This window comes from Bufo gargarizans, chromosome 5, assembly GCF_014858855.1.
Source record: "Bufo gargarizans isolate SCDJY-AF-19 chromosome 5, ASM1485885v1, whole genome shotgun sequence".
Classification (NCBI taxonomy): Eukaryota; Metazoa; Chordata; class Amphibia; order Anura; family Bufonidae; genus Bufo; species Bufo gargarizans.
Genome location: NC_058084.1, coordinates 241,786,943 through 241,812,166, shown reverse-complemented (window position 1 = coordinate 241,812,166; position 25,224 = coordinate 241,786,943). Strand labels below are relative to the sequence as shown.

The window sequence follows — 25,224 nt, the reverse complement described above, 5'->3', positions numbered from 1 at the left end:
TATGGAGTTTCTACTCTAGGGGTGCATCAGGGGGCTTGAAAGGGTACATGGTGTAAATAAACCAGTCCAGCAAAATCTGCCTTCCAAAAACCATATGACGTTCCCCTCCTTCTATGTCCTGCCGTTTAGCCAAATAGTAGTTTACGACCACATATGGGGTGTTTCTGCAAACTACAGAATCAGGGCAACCCATTTTGAGTTTTGTTTGGCTGTTTACCCATTTTTTCCAGTAATAAAAGAAAGGGTTAAAATGGAAAATTTTCCAAAAAATAGAAATTTTAAAATTGTTTCTCCATCTGCCATTAAGTCTTGTGGAACACCTAAAGGGTTAACAAAGTTTGTAAACCCAGTTTTGAATACCTTGAGGGGTGTACTTTCTTAGATGGAGTCACTTTTTTGAAATTTCTATTCTAGGGGTGCAACAGGGGGCTTCAAATGGGACATGGTATAAACAAAACCAGTCCTGCAAAATCTGCCTTCCAAAAACCATATGGCGTTCCCCTTCTTCTATGTCCTGCCATTTAGCCAAATAGTAGTTTACGACCACATATGGGGTGTTTCTGCAAACTACAGAATCAGGGCAAACCATTTTGAGTTTTGTTTGGCAGTTAACCCTTGTTTTACTCCTGTAAAAAATTGATTATATTGGAAAATTTTCCAAAAAATAGAAATTTCTAAATTGTTTCTCCATCTGCCATTAACTCTTCTGGAACACCTAAAGGGTTAACAAAGTTTGTAAGCCCAGTTTTGAATACCTTGAGGGGTGTACTTTCTTAGATGGAGTCACTTTTTCGAAATTTCTATTCTAGGGGTGCAACAGGGGGCTTCAAATGGGACATGGTATAAACAAAACCAGTCCTGCAAAATCTGCCTTCCAAAACCCATATGGTGTTCCCCTCCTTCTATGTGCTCCTGTTCGGAAAATAATAAAATTTACACAACACCGATCCCAAACCCGAACTTCTGTGAAGAAGTGCAGGTTCGGGTCTAGGTACCAAACATGCCGATTTTTCTCACGCAGGTGCAAAACGCATTAAAACGCTTTGCACTCGCGGGGAAAAAAATTGCGCATTTTACCGCAACGCATCCGCATCTTTTCCTGCACGTCACCCACAACGCCCGTGTGAAAGAGGCCTAAGTTTTCATGCACAGGACCAGATTTTTCAGCTTTTAAATGAATAGCGCACTAACCCCCATACAAGTCACTGGGGCCATGCAGGCATCTGTTTTTGCCACATATCCGAGACTCTCACCGTAGGTCCATTTTCTAAGCTATTCTTATTTTTTTTTTTTTCAAGGGTCAGCTACTTGCGGACAAATCCGATATGGCCATGTAAAAAAAGCTTTATCAAACTGGCGCAAAGGAATAGTAAAGTTGCCATTTTACTTTGTATCAGTTTTGATAAAATTCCCCCAATTTCTCTGGAACTGTAAAAAAAAATCTAAATAATCTATGATTTGGTTTTCGAATGGGCAGAATACTCAGACATTTCTTGGTAGCTGCAGTGACGTCACAGCTGTGAAACAAAGGGGAGACTGTGGAACCAATGAAAAGTATAATTTTCTGGTCTGCCCACAGGAAATCATGATTATTGGTAGGAAAACCCCTTTAGGGCAGACACAGACAAGCAAGTTCAGTGCGAGAAACCCGCTGCGTGTGCCAATGTGAGCTCCCGTTCTGAACTCTGTTCTTCTGACAGGATTGAACAGCTTTATAATGACTTAGGCCCCATGCACACGGCCGTGTTTCACAGCCGTGTGCGGGCCGTGGAACCGCGGCCTGGATCCCTCCTGAGAGCAGGAGCGCACGGCGTCACTGGTTGCTATGACGCCGTGCGCTCCCTGCTGCCGCCGCAATACAGTAATACACTGGTATGATCTATACCAGTGTATTACTGTACTGTGCCGCGGTGAACAACGGCCGTGTGCATGGGGCCTTATTATGTTGCATGTCCCTCACTGACAGCATTATGTCAGTGTAAGGCTGAGTTCACACGAGCATGTCCGGATAAGGTCCGGATGGGTTGCGGCAAACCCGCGCGGGTAGGTACCCAATTGCGTCAGTTTTGACTGCGATTGTGTTGTGTAGATGTTATTATTTTCCCTTCATAACATGGTTATAAGGGAAAATAATAGCATTCTTTAATACAGAATGCTTAGTAGGTGGTCAATTGAGGGTTAAAAAATAATTAACTCGCCTTCTCCTCTTGATCGCGTGGCTGCCGGTCTCTTCTTACTTCTTTAATTATGAGCTGCTGGCTAAAGGACCTGTGGTGACGTCAGATCACATGGTCCAATCACATGATCCACAGGTCGTGTGAAATAGGCCTAACATTTATATAGGCTTGGTCACGATGAAGATGCTGCCTGTATCCAGGTACATTTCATGAATATTTAATTAATTATTTTGTCTTGTATTTAATCTCTGCTATTACCAATAAGCAATGCTGGCCATTCATGGCTACCTTGAACTGCTGTACACCATCCATAAAAAAAAAAAGTTTGGCAAATATTGTGGCTTTTCTCTTCAGGTTGGACTAGTAAAGTGAAGGCAAATCCTCAAGTGACCCGTGGACCTGGCACATCATTAACACAGACATTCCAGCTCCAGGTAGAACCATCTGTATGGTCTTATGATTAAAGAGGTTTTCTAGGATTCATGTACTGATGACCTGTCCTCAGGACTGACTCCCGGCACCCCCGCCGATCAGTGAGCGCCGCAGCCTCTAGCTAGGCCAGGGATGCCACATTCATCGGTCACATGGCCTAGGTGAAGCTCAGCTCTATTCTAGTGAATGGGTCTGAGCTTCAATACCAGCACAGCTGCTATACAATGTACAGTGTTGTCTTGATAAGCTGTGAGGAGGGCTTAACGCTCACTGGAGCATCACAGCCTCTTCAAACAGCTGATGATTGTGCTGTACCCCCACCAACCACATATTGATGACCTATCCTGAGCGTAGGTCATCAATATAGGAGTTCCTCAAAACCTCTTTGAATATTATGACTGAATACTTATAAGTAGGATGTGACAATAAATATTTAAAGGGTACCTGACAACAACCCTGATCACTGGAAAAAAAAGGGGCAGAAGATTTTGGTTCAGATATTTTTTAACTGGAACGGCTCTCTCCTGGAAGAAACAATCAGAATTCTGTATGGGCTAATAAAAGGTCTCTACCCATACACTGCTTATCCCAAATCTCCCAAAAGAGCTAATCCGAGCCAAAGGGACACAGTGCAGAGTGCTCTGCAAAGCGTTTGTTTCTTTGTTCCAGCGATTGGTGGAAGTTGCAGCACCTATTGTTACTTTGGTAAAGTAACTTTGGTTATTTTTAAAGGTGTATTCCGTTACAACAAGCTATCCTCTATCCAATGGATAAGGGATAACTGTTAAATTGGTGAGGGTCTGTCTTTTGGGCCCCCAACAAACAGAAGAACGCAGGACCCGTTAATCCTGTGCACCACCGCTCAATTCAAAGTCTATGGGAGTGCCGGAGATAGTCAAACACTGTACTCAGCTATCTCCAGCTGTCCCATAGAGATGAATGGAGCAGTGGTGTGCATGTCTGACCAGCATTTCTTTCAAGCAGGGGACATGGGTCCCATGTTCTAGTGATCGTTGGGGTCCCAGTGGTCAGAGCCCCACCGATCTAACAGTTTTTTCTTACCCAAAAAGTAAGGGACTTGTAACCAGAATGATATGGTCTCTTTAAAGGGTTTCTCAGGCCAATATTTATTTTAAACAGGCACACTAACCGCCCCAATCCCCTGCCACTCCCATTCATACAATTCCTGGGTCCCCGTTGCTTTGCTTTCTGGTCCCATTTAACACACATGAAATAGGAAATAACCTCTCAGCCAATCATTGGACGCAGCTGTAACTCGCCTCAATCTGTAATTGGCTGAGCCCTTATTTCATGTGTATTATGAGAGACCCTGGAGTAGAGATCGCCGTAGACCCGGGAATCATTGGAGTGGGAGCACCGGGGGGGGGATCAGGAAGATTTTATTTATTTTTTAACAGCATTCTAAGGACTGCTTAAACAATGTCGAGAATACTCAGTTAAAGAGTAACTAAACTTTTGAATAAAATTTTAATAAGATGTCCCTAATGCCATAGTAACACTTTCTAATATACTTTATTAATGCTTTTTGTATTTTTATTACACTTTTAGCAACCTATTCCCTGTGCGCTTAAAATTCACTTCTCTGTACACCGCTGACTTCTCAGCGGTGTACAGAGTAAGAACATGACATTTTATAAATGAAGCCGCAGAGCAGCGAGTAGGGGCAGGAGCGCATATTGCTGCTCCTGCCCGTGCCCCCCAGAGGTTTACTACTTTCTGCCATAGCACATCAGTACCCTGTACCCATGTACTAGGCCAGGATTAGCTGATTGGAGTGGGCTCCTGCTTCTGCCCGCTTCACTAAGCTAAGCGCTGACATGCTGGATCTTAGCTTAGAGAAGCAGGAGCCCACTCCGCTCAGCTAATCCTGGCATAGCATATGGTTACAGGGTACCCATATGCTATGGTAGGAGTTAGTAAATCTCTGGGGGGCACAGGCAGGAGCAGGCGAGCAGCATTATGCGCTTCTGCCTGTACTTGCTTCTGCCCGGGTTCACCACTGTGATTGGCTGTGGCAGTTACATGTTATACATCACCTCGTCACTGAAGCTGTGATGTGCACAGTGACATTCATGTTTTCAGAATGTCACTGATGCAGTTTATCACTGTCCTAAGCTTTACACTGTTGAGGATAATGATTGGGAGTGCCGGAGATAGTCAAACACTGTGGCGGTCACATGCAATATACCTGCGCATCCCCACTTCAGTTTGTTAACAAGCAACAACAGTAGGACTGGACCAGTGTTGCAGTATAAGATGATATTTTTTTTTTAGGCTGGTAAACAGATTGTCAGAGATTTTTTATTATCTCAGACAATCCCTTTAAGTGCACCAGAGGGAGCTCTTCACTGTGAAGTGCTTTCTCTATTGAGGTGCTTCTGCTCTGAGTGACAGCTGCATTGTCTCCTGGTTGGATGCTATAGCTGTGACTCAAGTTCAATTAAGGGATGGGAGGAGATGTGAACTAAGGAAAGAAGAGTGGGAAACCAGAATTCTGTACATCTACATAATCATTAAAGGGTAACTAACATTTTACACAAGTTTATTTTAAAATATTCTGCCTCAAAGGGCATGTGTCAGTAGATTTCTACCTATGAAACTGGCTGACTGGTTGCATGTGCGCTTGGTAGCTGAAGGCATCTGTATTGGTTCCATGTTCATAATCAGAGATGAGCGAATCGAATCCCATGAAGTGGAATTAAATCCTAATTTCAGGATAAATTCTATTTGGCTAGAAGCCGAATTTCCTCGTGCTTCGTGTCAGCGAATCGATTTAAACTGAAAATGTCAAAAAAATAAACCTAACTTGCCGCCGACAGGCTGCCAGCCTCCATCTTGCTGGAAGATCTCTGTCGAAATCCCATGCCACGCGAGATTACATCATCACACATCATCATGCCAACTGGTGTGATGAAGTAATCGCGCGCCGTATGGGATTTCGGCGGAAATCTTCAAGCAAGATGGCGGCGGCCGGCCCATTGCGAACAAATGGAGGTGGTAAGTTTGATGTAATTGTATTTTTTATTGTTAAAAACAGTGTGAAATTACACTCAGATGCTGTGACCATGTATGAATGCGGCATCTGAGGGGTACAATGACAGGGGTGGCGCTATTGCAGTCATTGCACCTGCTACTTACAAAAAATGCGCTTCATTACGAAGTAATTCGTCACAAAGTGAATTTTTTTGTGAAATTCAGCGTATCAGCCGAATAAAATTTCTAAGAAATTCACTCATCTCTATTCATAATGTTTTAATGTATGCAAATGAGCCTCTAGGAGCAACGGGGGAGCTATCATTACTCCTAGAGGCCCAGCAATGTCTGCAACTGCTGCACCCTCTGAACTTTGATCAGGCAATGTAATGTGATCATGCATGGTGCTGACTACTCCTAAAGTCAATCCTAGTGCAGAGGACGCAGCAGTCACAGTGAGAGCTGAGCTTCTAGGTGTAATGGCTATGCTCCCTTTGCTCCTAGAGGTTCATTTGCATATGTAAAAAAATATTTTTCTCAGCAATGTGGGCACATGAACATGGGACCAACACAGATGCCTTCAGCTGCCAAGAGCACATGTAACAGGTCAGCCAGTTTCATAGGTACAAACATGCTGACTGATGCCCTTTAAAACTAATGTGTGGTGTAATTATTTATTGATTTTACTGAGAAAACAGGCCCCCAAAGTTCAGGGTGTCTATAGTGTTTTGATATCTGTACACTCTTGCACCGCTTAGGCCTCATGCACACGAACGTTATTTTGGTCTGCATCCGAGCCGCAATCTTTGCGGCTCGGATGCGGACCCATTCGCTTCAGTGGGGCAGCAAAAGATGCGGACAGCACTCCGTGTGCTTCCCGCATCCGTTGCTCCGTTCCGTGGTCCGCAAAAAAAATATAACCTGTCCTATTCTCCATTTTGTGGACAAGAATAGTCAGTTATATTAATGGCTGTCCACGCCGTTCTGCAAATTGCAGAACGCACACAGACACCATCCGTGTTTTGCGGATCCGCAATTTGCAGACCACAAAACCCACAACGGTCGTGTGCTAGAGGCCTTACATGTATGCAGTGTGCTTACTGCTAAAGTCTCATCTTTTCATTGAGCAAAGAGAAGAAAATGATTATTAGTAGTATGGGGTGATGAGCTGTTTTGCAACTGTCTTTACCTTGATTTTTTGTTTTTGTTCCTGTCTGTTTTGAGCAGCAGAAAAGTGCTGTTTCGTGGTCAAGAGATGACATGGTGAAAAAATATATGTACACCTCGTCAACACAAAGGTAACCTAATATTTTTGGACACATTAGCTTTTTTTTTTTCTTTACATATTATGTTATATTAGGAACTCGCATAGCATGTAGACAACCCATTTCTAAGTGCCCTATGCTGTTCTTACCTGGGACTCCCTTATATTATAAAGAGTGCTGGAAAGGGGCAACCCTTATGAATAGCTATGCAAAGCCATGCATTTTATGGTAACTCATTCATTTGATAATACTTCCTGCAACTTTAGCCATCAGGCGGTATACTATTAAAGTGATTTTCTGAGTGTTTTTTATTGATGACCTATACTCATCATCGGTCATCAGTATGTGATCAGTGGGACCCCCGCTGATCAGCTGTTTAAAGAGCCCTCAGGAATCCAGTGAGTACCCCAGCCTCCTCACAGCTTACCAAGCACAGTGCCATCCATTAGGTAGCCATTCACCAAATGGGATAAGAATTATTATTTTAAGCCCGTCTACCCCGGGTCAGTTTGCGCCTTCCTGCCCAGGCCATTTTTTGCAAATCTGACGTGTCACTTTATGTGGTAATAACTTTGGAACACTTTTACTTATCCAAGCCATTCTGAGATTGTTTTCTCATGACACATTGTACTTCATGACAGTCATAAATTAGAGTCAACATTTTTTACCTTTTTATTTATGAAAAAAATTGAGAAATTCTAAATTTTCAAAATTTCTATTTCTCTGCTTTTAAAACAGAAAGTGATACCTCATAAAATACTTATTACTTAACATTCCCCATATGTCTACTTTATGTTGGCATCATTTTGTAAATGTCATTTTATTTTTTAAGATGTTATAAGGCTTAGAAGTTTAGCAGCAATTCTTAAAATGTTTAAAGGGTTTCTGTCAGCAGAATAAACCCTATTAAACTATCTGACATTAGCGATGTGCTAATGTCAGCTGAACCTAACTAGTCTATTCCTACTTTTATCTCTGCCCCCGTTACTCCAGAAATATAACTTTTATAATATGCTAATTAGCCTCTAGGAGCAGGGGGGGCGTTACCCCTGCTCCTAGAGGCTCCGTTCTTCCACCTCTGGCCACGCCCTGGTACACTAGATTGACAGGGCCAGGCAGCGTTGTTCTCATCCTGACAGCCCTGTCTGCTGTGAAAATCTCGCGCCTGCTCTGTCCTGTTCAGTATTCGGCGCAGTGAGTGAAGGGCGCTCTTCCTGGCTGTCGGCTTCCTTACTGCGCATGCGCCGAATACTGAACGGCACGAGATTTCCCCAGCGCACAGGGCCGGCAGGAGGAGGTGAATGCTGCTTGGCCCTGTCAATCTAGTGTAGCAGGGTGCCGTATGGTTTTTGGAAGGCAGATTTTGCTGGACTGGTTTTTAGACACCATGTCCCATTTGATGCACCCCTACAGTAGAAACTCCCAAAAAGTGACCCCATTTTGGAAACTACGGGATAAGGTGACAGTTTCATTGGTACTATTTTGGGGTACATATGTTTTTTTAATTACTATATATTACATTTTATTGTGAGGCAAGGTTACCAAAAAATGGCTGTTTTGGCACTATTTTTATCTTTTGTTTTTTGCAACATTCATCTGGCAGGTTAGATAATGTCCTATATTTATACAGCAGGTTGTTACGGACGCGATGATATCAAATATGTCTACTTTCTTTGTTTGTTTCAGTTTTACATAAAGCGTTTTTGAAAAACAATTATGTTTTTGTGTCTCCATTTTCTGAACGCCATATTTTTTTAATTTTTCTGCAAGGGTTCATGTTTTGCAGGAAGACTTTACGTTTTTATTGGTACCATTTTTGGGTACATATGACTTTTTGATAATTCATTATTACACTTTATGGGACAAGGTGACCCAAAAATGTATTGTTTTGGCCCAGTTAGGTCATGAGAGGTTTTTATAGAGCATGTCGTTATGGATGTGGCAATACCTAATATGTATACTTTTTCCTATTTATTTCACTTTAACACAATAATAGCAAAAAAAAAAAAAAAAATATGTTTTAGTGTCTCCATATTCTTTTTTGGGCGATTGTCTTATGTAGGAGCTAATTTTTTGGGGAGATGAGCTGATGACTTCATTGGTTCCATTTTGGGGAATACGTATTTTTGATCACTTTCTGTTGCAAATTTTGTGATGTAAGGTAATAAAAATAGCTTTTTGGACACAGTTTATATTTTATGGTGTTTATTGGACAGGGTGGATCATGTGATATATTTATAGAGCCAGTCATTACGGATGCAGCAATACCTAATATGTGTGTTTTTTTTCTTTTTTTGTTTTTTATTATAAAATCAGGGGAAAGGGGCATTTTTTTTTTTTTTACTTAACACTTTATTTTTATTTCTTTTACTTTATTTCTGTCCCACTCTGGGACTTCAACTTTTGGGTGTCTGATCCCCTCTACAGTGCATTGCAATAAATCTGTATTGTAAGGCCTGTCAGTGGGCTGGAACTCCTTGGCTTCTGTAGAAGGCAGGTCCTGAGGCATCGGGCTGTCTTCTCACCCATTGGGTCCCTGTCACCACCGAGTTGGGGAACAGATGGGATCTCTCACTGACCACAAACCCCTTCTATGCCTCGGTGAGCGCTAAACACAGCATAGAAGGGGTTAATTCACTGCTATCTGCTTTTACAGTGATGCCGGCGGATACAGCAGGGGCCCAGCTATCAGTGATTGCCAGGCCCCTGCAGTGATACCAAGTGATCAAAAAGTCATATGTACCCAAAAATAATACTAATAAAACCGTCATCTCATCCTGCAAAAAATAAGACCCTAACTAAGACAATCACCTAAAAAATTATAAAGATATGGCTCTCAGAAAATGGAGACACTAAAACATAATTTTTTTGTTGTTTAAAATCAAAATATATTTTAAAAAACAGACATATTAGGTATCGCTACGTCCATAACAACCTACTCTATAAAAATATCACATGAGCTAAGTCTGGTGAACACCGTAAAAAAAATATCCATTTTTTTGTCACCTTACATCACAAAAAGTGTAATACCAAATGATCAAAAAGTAGTATGTATCACAAAATATTACCAATCAAACTGCCTTCTCATCCCGCAAAAAATGAGACTCTACCAAAGACAATCACCCAAAAAATAAATAAGATATGGCTTTCAGAAAATGGAGAACTAAAAACATGATTATTTTTCTTTCAAAAATGCTTTCATAGAAACCTAGAAACATAAAATATGTCGGCAGATAAGAACCATTTGGCCCATCTAGTCTGCCCAATATACTAAATACTATGGATAGCCCCTGGCCCTATCTTATATGAAGGGTGGCCTTATGCCTATCCTATGCATGCTTAAACTCCTCCACTGTATTTGCAGCTACCACTTCTGCAGGAAGGCTATTCCATGTATCCACTACTCTCTCAGTAAAGTAATACTTCCTGATATTACTTTTAAACCTTTGCCCCTCTAATTTAAAACTATGTCCTCTTGTAGCAGTTTTTCTTCTTTTAAATATTCTCTCCTCTTTTACCTTGTTGATTCCCTTTATGTATTTAAAAGCTTCTATCATATCCCCTCTGTCTCGTCTTTCTTCCAAACTATACATGTTAAGGTCCTTTAATCTTTCCTGTTAAGGTTTATCCTGCAATCCATGTACCAGTTTAGTAGCTCTTCTCTGAACTCTCTCCAAAGTATCAATATCCTTCTGGAGATATGGTCTCCAGTACTGAGCACAATACTCCAAATGAGGTCTCACTAGTGCTCTGTAGAGCGGCATGAGCACCTCCCTCTTTCTACTGGTAATTCCTCTCCCTATACACCCAAGCATTCTGCTAGCATTTCCTGCTGCACTGTGACATTGTCTGCCTACCTTTTAGTCTTCTGAAATAATGATCCCTAAATCCCTTTCCTCAGATACTGAGGTTAGGACTGCATCACTGATTTTATATTCTGCTCTTGGGTTTTTACGTCCCAGGTGCATTATCTTGCACTTATCAACATTAAATTTTAGTTGCCAGATTTTTCACCATTCCTCTAGTTTTCCTAAGTCCTTTTCCATTTGGTGTATCCCTCCAGGAACATCAACCCTGTTACAAATCTCTGTGTCATCAAGACACACCTTACCATTGAAGCCTTCTGCAATTTTGCTGATAAAGATATTAAACAATATAGGTCCCAGAACAGATCCCTGAGGTACCCCACTGGTAACAAGACCTTGGTCTGAATATACTCTATTGACTACAACCCTCTGTTGCCTGTCCCTCAGCCACTGCCTAATCCAATCAACAATATGGGAGTCCAAGCCCAAAGACTGCACTTTATTGATAAGCCTTCTATGTGGAACAGTATCAAAAGCCTTACTAAAGTCTAGATAAGCGATGTCTACTGCACCTCCTCCATCTATTATTTTAGTCACCCAATTAAAAAAATCAATAAGATTAGTTTGACATGATCTCCCTGAAGTAAACCCATGCTGTTTTTCATCTTTCAATCCTTGGGATTTTAGATGTTCCACAATCCTCTCCTTAAGTATGGTTTCCATTAATTTCCCCACTATTGATGTCAGGCTTACTGGCCTATAGTTGTCCGATTCCTTCCTACTACCTTTCTTGTGAATGGGCACAACATTTGCTAATTTCCAATCTTCTGGGACGACTCCTGTTGCCAGTGATTGGTTAAATAAATCTGTTAATGGTTTTGCTAGTTCACCGCTAAGCTCTTTTAATAGCTTTGGGTGTATACCATCAGGCCCCTGTGACTTCTTTGTATTAATTTTAGACAGTTGACTTAGAACCTCTTCCTCTGTAAAGACACATGCATCAAAAGATTCATTTGTCTTCTTTCCTAACTGAGGTCCTTCTCCTTCATTTCCCTCTGTAAAAACTGAACAGAAGTATTCATTGAGGCAGTCAGCTATTTCTTTATCTTCTTCCATATACCTTCCTTCTTTTGTTTTTAAATTTGGTAATTCCTTGTTTTAGTTTCCTTTTTTCACTTATGTATCTGAAGAATGCCTTATCGCCTTTTTCCCTGACTGAGCTAATTTCTCTTCTGCCTGTGTTTTAGAAGCTCTTATAACTTGTTTGGCCTCTCTCTGCCTAATCTTATAAATTTGTCTGTCGTCCTCGTTTTTTGTTTTTTTTTATAATTCCTAAATGCTATCTTTTTGTTTTTAATGATTTTGGCCACTTCTGCTGAGTACAACAGGGGTCTCTTCCATTTTTTGCTTTTACTGACAAGCCTAATGCAATTTTCTGTTGCCTTCAATAGTGCCACTTTTAAGTAGTCCCATTTCTCCTGGACTCCAATGAAACTGTTCGTCTGATAGGGACTCGTATACCACTAATCTAGTTTTAGAAAAGTCTGTTTTTCTAAAATCTAAAACTTTTGTTTTTGTGTGGTGTGACTCAGTCACTGTACTTATAGTAAACCACACTGACTGGTGATCACTAGATCCCAAGCTTTCCTCTACAGTAATATCAGATACCAAATTCTCATTTGTGAATACTAAATCTAAAATGGCCTCCTTCCGGGTTGGCTCCTCCACTACTTGCTGTAGAGATAATCCCAGTAGGGAATTTAGAATATGTGTACTTCTGGCAGTGCTAGCTATTTTGGTTTTCCAGTTTACATCTGGAAGATTAAAGTCTCCCATAATGATAACTTCCCCCTTCAATGCCATTTTAGCTTGGCTAGGTGGTCTATATATCACACTTACACGAGTTACCTTATGATTATCAAGCTGCAAGGTAACCCAAACTGACTCTAAATTGTTCTCGCTAAACTGAACCAATTAATTCAAAAAGGTAAAAACATGGGAGCCCTCTCAAAGGAGGAGATGCTTTTTATCAATAACCAAAGTCCTAAGATCCCTATATTTTACTATTTGCCAAAAATCCATAAAAATCAAACCAGTCCCCCGGGTAGACTAATAATTTCAGGTATAGACGTCTCACCTCGAATTTATCTAAATATGTGGATGTCTTATTACAAGAAAAAGTTTTATTATTACCGGCATATCTGAAGGATACAAAACATATCTTGCAAATCCTAGAAGGGATCTCATGGGAGTCAGATTTTATGTTAGGTACATTAGATGTGACCGCCCTATATACGGTCATTGATAAGAAAAAAGGCCGTGAAGCTGCAGAGTATTTTTTAAGAAAGGATCAAACCATGTCAGATGAACAGATCAATTTTATTGGAGACTGCATCATTTTTATCTTGGAACATAATTATTTTAAATATGGATCTGATTTTTATCTTCAGACGTGGGGGACCGCGATGGGGACCCGATTCGCACCGAGCTTCACAAACCTGTACATGGGTCGATGGGAGGAGCCCACCATATTTCCCAACGGCGAGCTCGGTGCAGGTCTGGTCCTTTGGAAAAGGTTCATCGACGACGTTGTTTTTATATGGAGAGGGGACATACCATCCCTCAATAATTTTTTAAATAATTTAAATAAAAATGAATTTTACCTACACCTTACACCAACCTTTGATAAAAAAACAAATTAATTTCCTTGATCTTACTATATTTATTGAAAATGGGAAACTACACACCAAAACGTATCATAAACCGACAGACACCATGTCATGGTCTTACCTTCTTGCTGTTCTCCTTCGTTTGACATGTGCTGGCGGCCATCTTGGTTTCTGGGTTTCTTGTAGCCTCCCACCCTGCGGCTTCTCCTTCCCACTGGGAGGAGCTGGATGCCTAGCTCATATATATAGGAGGTCTGTGGCTTCAGTTCCTTGCTTGGTCCTCCTGTGTTCACATGCTTCTAAGACTGCTGCTGCTTCTGGTTCCTGATCCTGGCTTCGTCTGACTACCCTGCTGGTTCCTGATCCAGGCTTCGTCTGACTACCCTGCTGGTTCCTGATCCAGGCTTCGTCTGACTACCCTGCTGGTTCCTGATCCTGGCTTCGTCTGACTACCCTTCTGGTTCCTGACCTCTGGCTTCGCAAGACCCTGCTTCGGTTTAGCCATCCGTTTGGACTTTTGCCTTACAGCTTGATTTTCAATAAAGCCTTCTTATTTCCACTTATCTCTTGTTGTACGTCTGGTTCATGGTTCCATGACACACCAACAGTTTTATTCCCTTGGAAAGTTGCCATTTACCTATATGGCTCAATAATATTCCCTACAGCCAGTATATAAGAGCCCATAGGAATTGCACCATCAACACGGATTATCAAAATGAAATAGACATATTAAATAAAAAACTTATAGAAAAGGGATATAAGCAAGAATCACTGACCCCTATCACTAAATCAGTGAGTGACATTGACAGGAATATACTACTGAAAGACAAAACAATGCAAAAGAAACAATGTATCAATGATGTTACCAATAATATCAAAGTTCCCATCATCACCACATACAGTGCAGGGTTTATAAAATTATTTATAAACATTGGGACATCCTAAAGTATGATAAGATAATTGGGGACAGGATTTCTCCAAACCCCACATTTATTTTTAAAAGAACCGCCAATTTAGCAAATCTTGTAGCCCCATCTATCAAAAGAAATGTGGTGGTGAACAAAACAAACATCAAAAAAGGTTTTTATCCATGTAGATTATGTAAAAATTGTAAAACATCCAGACCCTTCATTAAACCTACACTGGGATTTGATACCCCACAGGGCAAATTCACAATTAAGGATTATATTTCTTGTAGCACCAAAGGGGTTATTTATTACATTAGGTGCCCCTGTGAAAAAATTTATGTCGGACGTGTGACGAACTGCGACCGCCGCGGGCACAATACGTCACAAAACCGTCACAACGCCCCTAGTGGTCAATCCGCAAACAGGCCTCCCAGCCACTTTCAGCACACCGACAGTCTAACTTGAGTCCATACAGTCGATGGGCTGAAAGCGCAGGGAGTGGACCTCCGACTGACCGCAAGTAAGCGTGCGACGAACTGCGACCGGAACTACACACAGGGTAGTTTAACTGCCACCACCTTGCAATTTATGGGAGCAAGGAACCCACTATCTAGATAACACAACCGAGTAGCTTTCCCTTCGGAGAGGCTAGGGTAAGTTTTTGCAGTGTTTGAAAACAGGCATATGGCTAGAGAAATGACTTGGAGGTCATTTATTATATATCTATATACAATACAAATTATCACGATGCACAGTAATTATAACACAATAATCAAGGAAAGTATAGTCCAATAAACAAAAGGGAGAAAAGAAAGAAAATACTTAGTTTCCGCAGAAAAGATGTCCGTTGGTGAAATAGTCCGTTGCAGGGATAAAGTCCAAGAAGCCTTTGTCCAGTGTATTATGCCTTCAGCCCACAGGTTCTCTGGCTGAGGCCCTTTTCAGGTGTTGTTAAAGTGGAGAACTCCTTTAGCAGATTCTAGGTCTTTGTTATAAAGGGTCCCAGAATCAAGGCGGGGAATTGAGAGTCCGTCTGCTGGGCAGGCTGTATTCCTGAGGTGAATGTCAGTTCTGAAATATGGCATGTGCCATATCGTGGGATGTCTCCGCTGTACACAAGTAACAAGCACATATTCACATTCCCCACAAAATATGGAGTTCAGGGATACCAAATATTACTATTATAACTGGTTCTATGATGGGGTAACACCATAACTTTACCTGGGTACATCTTAGAGTTATGTTTGTCCTATGTAAACGTCCAGTGAATTCTGAGTGACACGATGATGTAATTTTTACGTCCGTAAGATTCATGGGCTCTCTTAAAAAGGTAAAAATCATATCTCAGATTCATGTTGCAGTCTGGGAAACCTTGGTGCCGGCCTGTCTGCAGCAAACTAGCTTACAGACCCCTTATGGCAGCGACACCAAATGTCTCCCTGGAATTAGCTGTGATATCTCTGCAGACAGGGAAGTTCTTTTGTCAACCTGAGGAAGCCAGCTGTAATTGCGTTATCTGCTGGGCATCTATTGATTGACTTGAACAAAAGGACTACGTTGTTCTCTGAGTACAACAGAAGGAGACGCTCTGAATAATCAAATTGTAGGTTCTGGGGCCTAGGGAAATAATTACTGTTTAATAGACCTACTGATCAATAAGGCAGAGTAGTATTGATAATATTGGGAGGACAGTTCAATATTCTCGCGGATCATCCGTGACAGGACGCACTAAAAGAGAACTGAAAACCAGAATTAGGGAACATATTAATGATATTCACAAAAAAGCAGACCATCATCCACTATCACGCCATTATGCTGAATTCCACCAGGGCAAATTCCAGGGATCTATCTTTGTAGGCATTGAAAAAATAAAACAGGATAGCAGGGGAGGGGACTATATCAAACTTATGTCAAGGATGGAAAGCAAATGGATTTTTAAATGTAACAGTCTAGTACCCAATGGGTTAAATCAAGAAATAGAACTCTATGCTTTCCACTAATAATGAACATACCCATAACAGACCTGGAGAATTAAACAACTACCAATTCTTTCATAACACCTAAATGAACAGGTTTCATTACACCCCTTGGAAAATGTCAGGAAATGTTCAGAAATATAATCCTGATCCCGTATGTACGACGAAGACTACACCTATACTATTCTAAACAAGATCTGAAAACGGGACGTTCTCTTACTTACATTTTTGCCTGATATATGTTGATATATGTTGCCATGGAAACCGGACCAACTACTTAAACCTCCATGGACAATGCATTAACCATCCCTGACGAAGGAGCCCGATAGGCCCCGAAATGCGTAGGAGGTTTTTTGTCCCACGGAGGCTACAGTAATCACAGAGGTGACGTCACCGAAGTGGTTTCCAGGACGACCGTAACAACAAGCTCCCTCGCACCACGCGTGCTCCCGGCCGGGGCAGCGTCCGTGCTTGCAGGTGAGCCAGGAGAACGCTCCTATTCAAAAGATACCTACAAAATAAAGAACCGGTAAAAGAAAAAAGGAAAGAAAAAGGATGCACCATTGAATTTAGTAAAGCAGGAACCTATCAGGTAATTTTTTAGCATCGTATAGACTAAGACTTGTGTTTACACCGTGCGCACCTGCAGTACTAATATATCTTTATAGCACAGATCACGACCGCTACTCACAGCCTATTCATGGTCCTTATTTATAGTTTTTTTATTGCGTCCTTTCCAACACTCACTTAATCAATAAGTAGAGGGAGACAGCGGTCAGTTTTTTGCTACTCCAGCGTTTGTGTCTTACGTCACCTACGGGTGACATATCAGTTACTTATACCACAATTTTAAGGAGGACAACAGCTCCTTTTAGACACATAGTAGCGGAATCAGCCAGGACTGGCTGATTTTTGCACATTCAGACGCCAGGAGCGCAAGGAGGTCCACTTTTTATTATAGATTGTATCAAATTAGATTTTATGCTATCTTTCACATACAGGGCCACCCCTCCCCCCGTCTTGCCTTCTCTGTCTTTCCTGTATAGAGAGAACCCTGGTATTGATATATCCCAGTCATTACTCCCCTTGAACCACGTCTCAGTAACAGCCACTACATCTATATTCTCAGATGCCATTATAGCCTCAAGTTCATTGATTTTATTCCCTAGACTGTGAGCATTTGTAGACAAGACTCTGAGCTTGTAATTTCTTAACCTTTGTGCTACTGGCCTCTTCTGGCATTGTTCCGGGGGGCAGTCGGACTGCTGGATTATCACTCTTTTGCCCCCTTTCCTAGTTTAAATGCTTCTTAGCAAATACTTGGAACTGTTCACCGAGGACATTCGTTCCCTTGAGAGAAAGATGCAAACCATCTTTCTTGTACAGTTCTTTTCCATTCCAATAAGAGCTAACATGAGACACAAAGCCAAACCCTTGGTTCAGACATCATTCACCAAGCCATACATTGAATTCCTTAATGCGCATCTTCCTGTCATGCTGAAGATTTTGCACAGGCAAAACTGCAGAGAATGAAACAGTTGATGCAACCTCCCATATATCCTTTCCAAGTGTGTGAAAAGCTTCTTTCACCTTTGAAACCTCATTTCAAGACAGATCGTTTGTCCCAAGATGGAGAATAACATCCACTTCCCTTTCCTGCTTTGCTTGCCTAACAATATTAAGGATCCGTCGTCTATCCCTGCTAGCGGTAGCACCAGGGAGACAACACCATTCTCCTCAAACTTCACACCTCTTATGATGGAATCGCCCACCAACAGCTGTTTACTATCAATCCTCACATTCTCCCTTTTGTCTTTGGCTGCAGTCTTACATACTTTAGGCATGGGAGATGATTGTTTCTCACCCACTGTGCTTGAGCCATCCTCCATGTTGCTCTTGCACTCTGAAAGTGCTGCAAATGAATTATGGAGAGCCACAGACTGTGGGACATGCCTTCTATCCACAACTCTCAGTCTACCAGAACCTACAGTAACCCATCTTCCATTTCTAGGGGGCCTCTGTGGCAGTGGCATTGCAATGTTCTCAGCCTGAGTTTGTTTAGTGGTTAATTTAAAAATCTCATATTTCAAAAAGGTAATTTCCTGCTGCATTATGGAGAGCTGTCTACAGATCAGACAGTATCCAAATCTCTGAAGCGTGGCACCTGAAATAAAAGCACAACAATTACTGCACAGAACCAGGTCTGCCATTGTAAAAAGGGGAAAGATTTTAAACAAACAAATCTTACTTGTTTAGATGGTATCCACCTCCAGATTACCTCCTGAGTATCTTCTGAATATCTCCAATGCTCTTGTAGATCAGCTCTTGGTAAAGCAGTCTTGGAAAAGCAGCAAGCTATAATTAGCAAGCTAATACTGTGTGGATATATATACACACACTCCCACAAAGGCTCCTCCCCCACAGCAAATTAACACCTTACTTGCCTATGCTCATTTGCAATCAGACAATAGAGATACCATGTCTAGCAAATTCCTTACCTCTTTTGAAACACAGTGTCTGAGTATTCACCAGAAACACCACTGAAGTTCTGCTACAGTGGAAAAACTCTGAGTTAGACTGTTAGTCTCCTGAATATCTCCAATGCTCTTGTAGATCAGCTCTTGGTAAAGCAGTCTTGGAAAAGCAGCAAGCTTTCATTGTGTAAAACCAAAATAAATATAAAAAATAGACAAACTGGGTGTTGCCACGTCCGTAACAACCTGCTCTATAAAAATATTGCATGATATACCCTGTCAGGTGAAAACCGTAAATAAAATAAAAACCGTGCCAAACACTAAAACATTATTTTTTTTGCTTCAAAAATGAAATCAATTGTGTAAAACATACATAAATAAAATAAAAAAGTATACATGTTAGATATCGCTGCATCCGTATCGACCGGCTCTATAAAAATATCACATGACCTAACCCCTCCACTCCGTAAAAAATTTAAAATAAAAACTGTGCTAAATAAACCATTTTTTGTCACCTTACATCACAAAGAGTGTAATAGCAAGTGATCAAAAAGTCACATGCACCCCAAAATAGTGCCAATAAAACCGCCATCTCATCCCGCAAAAATCATACCCTACCCAAGGTAATCGCCCAAAAACGGAAAAAATTATGGCTCTCAGACTATGGAAACACTAAAACATGATTTTTTTGTGTGTAAAACTTACATAAATAAAAAAAGTATACATATTAGGTATCGCCGCATCCGTGACAACCTGGTCTATAAAAACGGTGCCAAAACAACTATTTCTTGTTATCTTGCCTCACAAAAAGTGTAATATAGAGCAACCAAAAATCATATGTACCCTAAACTAGTACCAACAATACTGCCACCCTATCCTGTAGTTTCTAAAATGGGGCCACTTTTTTGGAGTTTCTACTCTAGGGGTGCATCAGGGGGGCTTCAAATGGGACATGGTGTAAAAAAAAAAAAACAGTCCAGCAAAATCTGCCTTCCAAAAACCTTATGGCATTCCTTTGCTTCTGCGCCCTGCCGTGTGCCCGTACAGCAGTTTACGACCACATATCGCGTGTTTCTGTAAACTACAGAATCGGGGCCATAAATATTGAGTTTGGTTTGGCTGTTAATCCTTGCTTTGTGACTGGAAAAAAATTATTAAAATGGAAAATCTGCCAAAGAAGTGAAATTTTGAAATTGTATCTCTATTTTCCATTAATTGTTGTGGTACACCTAAAGGGTTAACAACATTTGTAAAATCAGATTTGAATACCTTGAGGGGTGTAGTTTCTTAGATGGTGTCACTTTTATGGAGTTTCAACTCTAGGGGTGCATCAGGGGGGCTTCAAATGCGACATGGTGTAAAAAAAAAAAACAGTCCAGCAAAATCTGCCTTCCAAAAACCTTATGGCATTCCTTTGCTTCTGCGCCCTGCCGTGTGCCCGTACAGTAGATTACGACCACATATGGGGTGTTTCTATAAACTACAGAATCAGGGCCATAAATATTGAGTTTGGTTTGGCGGTTAACCCTTGTTTTGTAACTGGAAAAATACTATTAAATCTGCCAAAAAAGTGAAATTTTGAAATTGTATCTATTTTCCATTAATTCTTGTGGAACACCTAAAGGGTTAACAAAGTTTGTAAAGTCAGTTTTGAATACCTTGAGGGGGGTAGTTTATAGAATGGGGTTATTTTTGGGTGGTTTCTGTAAAGGATCTCCTAGCACCCCGACAGGGTACCTCCGTTGATAGATGCTCCCAGTGCTTCCCGAGGACTCCAAGCACTCCTCTCTACACAAAAACCACCACAGGAACAGCTCTTACAAGAGCTAGAAGTAATAGCCAGGGGAGTATACACGTATAGCAATCCCCACACACATGAGACGTGGCTCTATGTTGAATGTAAAACAGCAACTCTTTAATGGGTTATTTTTCAGCCTTTTATGCAGGTCTCCTAGCAAGGGACACTCCCCCTGGGGCCCTTGTAGAAGACTGTGACAGTTTATATTTTAGCCAATCACATGCATTTACAGTATTGACACCTTCCCATCAATTGTACACAAAACCCCCTTCCCTCTGTCTGTAACCCAATCAACAAAATACAATGAGCATTGTCTTTGACGCAATTAACTAACACACTGGCATTGTCTGAGACGCACGTAACTAACACACTGGCATTGTCTGAGACACAATCAACAAAATACAATTACCAATAACACAAAGGCTACAACCCACATAGAATCCTCCCCTCTGCCTGTGATATAATCATGGTACACCATGGTTAACATAATCATCACAGGCAGGAGAATACACAATGTCCTCTGTCCTGGAGACAACCGAGTTGTAATTCAATTATCTCTCAGGACAGAGGGCAATCGCCAATACACACAGAGAGACAATGGAACAGACCTCACTACTCAACGTATACAATGTCCCACCCTTTACAATACACATAGACATTTAACATCCCAAAATAGCGCAAATTAGTTGTAAAAGTCTCTTGGGCCTGGCTGTACTCATGGCTTTTCTGTCCAAAACAGTTCCACAGATTTAAGCTGTGCGGCCGGTCTGACTTCTCCTTCAAAGTTAGTATGGGCCATAATCCTGGGGCAAGAGGCTGGCAACCAGGCCCCTCCAAAACCCAGTGGCGAGGTTGGTTTTGCCACAGTTTCTATTATGTAAGCCTCACAAAGTAACTTCAGACCTGAACTGGTCCCTAAAAATTGGGTTTTTGAAAATTTCAGAAAAATTTCAAGATTTGCTTCTAAACTTCTAAGCCTAAGCCTTGTAACATCCCCAAAACATAAAATATAATTCCCAAAATGATCCAAACATGAAGTAGATATATGGGGAATGTAAATTAATAACTATTTTTGGAGGTATTACTATGTATTATATAAGTGGAGAAATTGAAACTTGGAAATTTGCAATTTTTTACAAATTTTTGGTAAATTTTGTATTTTGTTATAAATAAATAAAAAAAAATTAACTTCATTTTTCCAGTGTCGTGAAGTACAATATGTGATGAAAAAACAATCTCAGAATGGCCTGGATAAGTCAAAGCGTTTTAAAGTTATCAGCACTTAAAAGTGACACTGGTCAGCGTTGCAAAAAATGGCCAAGTCCGTAAGGTGAAATAGGGCCGAGTCCTTAAGGGGTTAAGGTGTTAAACCTTTCAAGACACAGCCAGTTTTCACCTTCCTGATAAAGCCTAATTTCGCAAATCTGATGTGTCACATTATGTTGTCCCCTGTATTTTTGTTCCCCTGATGAATTGCCAAATGAAACATGCCTCGTTGGGAACTATCTCATAGGGTGCATTAGGGATTCCGCCCGGAGTAGGAACAGGTATCCAGATGGGGTCGTCCCTTTCTGGGCGAGTTGTTCTGTATAGCTAGGTAGGGCTGCCCTAGTTCCCCTTTCCACATCTAGGGACTCCTAGGGACAGTCGTTCCTGCTGATAATTCTATACATGAGAACTCCAAAGTCATCGGAACATATACAAGACAGCTCAAGAAAGAATGGTTGTCCGATTGGTTCCGTCTAAAGTACTGCTGAATTGGTAAGAACGTTCCAATTCTCATATGACCATATATACATTTATCGATGGACCCTAGGATTCAATACAATGCCATTCAGGGATCCATCTAGTGAGTGTGTGCTATGCGTAATATAGTGGCTGGTGCAATTCATGTATTTTTTAATTAATAATAATTGAGTATTATTAAAAGTTACATTTTACCTCCCTTTTTCCCCAGCATTTTTTATATTTTTTTATATACATGGTAATTTGTTTTGGGAGTTCTAATATGAGTTATAATTTAGTTATTAGTGGTTGTTTATTGTTTTTAGGGCATACACCATGCAGGAAAGATTCAATGTAAAAAAAAATTCTGCTGGTTAATATGATTACAGAGATTACAACTTTATATAGTTTGATAGTGTTTTACTACTTTTATACAATGAAATCATTTTTGAAAAAATATGTTGCAATTTTCTGAGAGACTTTTTTCTTGGCAATGGTCTAGTTTTTTTAAAGGGTTGACATTTACATTGGCACAATTCTGGGGTCCATACAACATTTTGATCGCTTGATATGTTTTTGGGAGGCAAGGTGATCAGAAAATGGCTGTTCTGGCATCGTTTTTATATATTCTTTTTATGGCATTCACTTGATGAGGTAGATCATGTGATATTTTTATAGAGCAGGTCATTATGGATGTGGCAATGCTAAATATGTCTAACTAGCTTGAAGGGGAAAGGGCTTTTTTTACTAGAAACCTTTATTTATTTTTTATTATAGTATACAAGTTTTTTCAAGAGGGCGTTTCTACAGGGAGGAACAAAAATACCAAACTTCAAAAAAGCTAAATTTAGCCAACTAAGAGAGGCCATAGGCCTAACTAAATGGGATAAAATCCTCACAAATAAAAATACAGCCACAAAATGGGATATCTTTAAAAGCATCCTAAAATCTCATTGTGAGAGGTACATACCGTATGGGAATAAAAGGTTAAGGAACAAAAAGAAACCAATGTGGATAAACAGAACTGTAAAGAAAGCAATAAATGACAAAAAGAAAGCATATAAAACACTAAAACAGGAAGGTAGCATGGAAGCACTGAAAACTATAAGGAAAAAAATAGAACATGTAAAAAACAAATAAAAGCGGCCAAACTAGAGACCGAGAGATCAATTGCCAAAGAGAGTAAAACTAACCATAAAATGTTCTTCAATTATATAAATGTTAAAAAGTATAAATCTGAAGGTGGCGGCCCGTTAAAGAGTAATGAGGGGGAAGTCGCAGAGAGCGACGAGGAGAAAGCAAAGCTGTTAAATACTTTTTTCCCCAATGTATTCACTGAGGAAAATAAACTGTCAGATGACATGCAGAATGCAAAAAAAAATTCCCCATTAAAAGTGTCCTGTCTGACCCAGGAAGAAGTACAACAGCAACTTAAAAAGATTAAAATAGACAAATCGCCAGGACCGGATGGCATACACCCCCGTATCCTAAGGGAATTAAGTAATGTCATAGCCAGACCCCTATTTCTGATATTTGCAGATTCTATATTGACAGGGAATGTCCCACAGGATTGGCGCATGGCAAATGTGGTGCCAATATTCAAAAAGGGTCCAAAAACAGAGCCTGGAAACTATAGGCCGGTAAGTTTAACATCTGTTGTGGGTAAACTGTTTAAAGGTTTTCTGAGAGATGCTATGTTAGAGCATAGACACTAAACTGTGTAAAGTAATTAACACTGAAGAGGACAGTATACTACTACAGAGCGATCTGGATAGATTGGAGCCTTGGGCAGATAAGTGGCAGATGAGGTTTAACACTGACAAATGTAAAGTTATGCACATGGGAAGGAATAATGCAAGTCACCCGTACTTATTAAATGGTAAAACACTGACATGGAAAAGGATGTAGGAATTTTAATAAACAGCAAACTAAGCTGCAAAAAAACTGTGTCAGGCAGCTGCTGCCAAGGCCAATAAGATAATGGGTTGCATCAAAATGGCATAGATGCCCGTGATGAGAACATAGTTCTACCACTTTACAAATCGCTAGTCAGACCACACATGGAGTACTGTGTACAGTTCTGGGCTCCTGTAAACAAGGCAGACATAGCAGAGCTGGAGAGGGTCCAGAGGAGGGCAACTAAAGTAATAACTGGAATGGGGCAACTACAGTACCCTGAAAGGGTTATTATAGGGTTATTCACTTTAGAAAAAAGACGACTGAGAGGAGATCTAATTAATATGTATAAATATATCAGGGGACAGTACAGAGATCTATCCCATCATCTATTCATTCCCAGGACTGTGACTGTGACGAGGGGACATCCTCTGCGTCTGGAGGAAAGAAGGTTTGTACACAAACATAGAAGAGGATTCTTTACGGTAAGAGCAGTGAGACTATGGAACTCTCTGCCTGAGGAGGTGGTGATGGTGAGTACAATAAAGGAATTCAAGAGGGGCCTGGATGTATTTCTGGAGTGTAATAATATTACAGGATATAGCTACTAGAGAGAGATCGTTGATCCAGGGAGTTATTCTGATTGCCTGATTGGAGTCTGGAAGGAATTTTTATTCCCCTAAAGTGAGGAAAATTGGCTTCTACCTCACAGTTTTTTTTTGCCTTCCACTGGATCAACTTGCAGGATGACAGGCCGAACTGGATGGACAAATGTCTTTTTTCAGCCTTATGTACTGTGTTACTGTGTAGGTCATTATGGATGTGGCAATGCTAAATATGTCTAAATAGCTTGAAGGGGAAAGGGCTTTTTTTTTTAATAGAAACCTTTATTTATTTTTTATTATAGTATAAAAGTTTTTTTCCCCCCATTTTATTTTTGTCCCACTAGGGGACTTCAACTTTTGAGGGTCAGATCGCTTCTACAATGCATTACAATATATACTGTATTGTAATGCATTGTAACTGTCAGTTTCATGTTGAAAGTTTGCCTATGAGGCAAATTTTGCTTTATAGATGTCTTCAAGGTCACCTCAGATATCGGTT

General features: G+C 40.6%; 1 protein-coding gene across 1 annotated transcript in view; it reads left to right on the top strand.

Annotated features, from left to right (window-relative positions):
• The window catches only part of SPATA48 (spermatogenesis associated 48), a 77,594-nt gene that overhangs the window by 5,786 nt on the left and 46,584 nt on the right, over nucleotides 1-25,224 (top strand). The window contains exons 2-3 of the mRNA XM_044295268.1: nucleotides 2,532-2,611; nucleotides 6,831-6,901. Of these exons, the coding sequence (XP_044151203.1) occupies nucleotides 2,532-2,611; nucleotides 6,831-6,901 (151 nt within the window). The remainder of the gene's footprint in view (nucleotides 1-2,531; nucleotides 2,612-6,830; nucleotides 6,902-25,224) is intronic.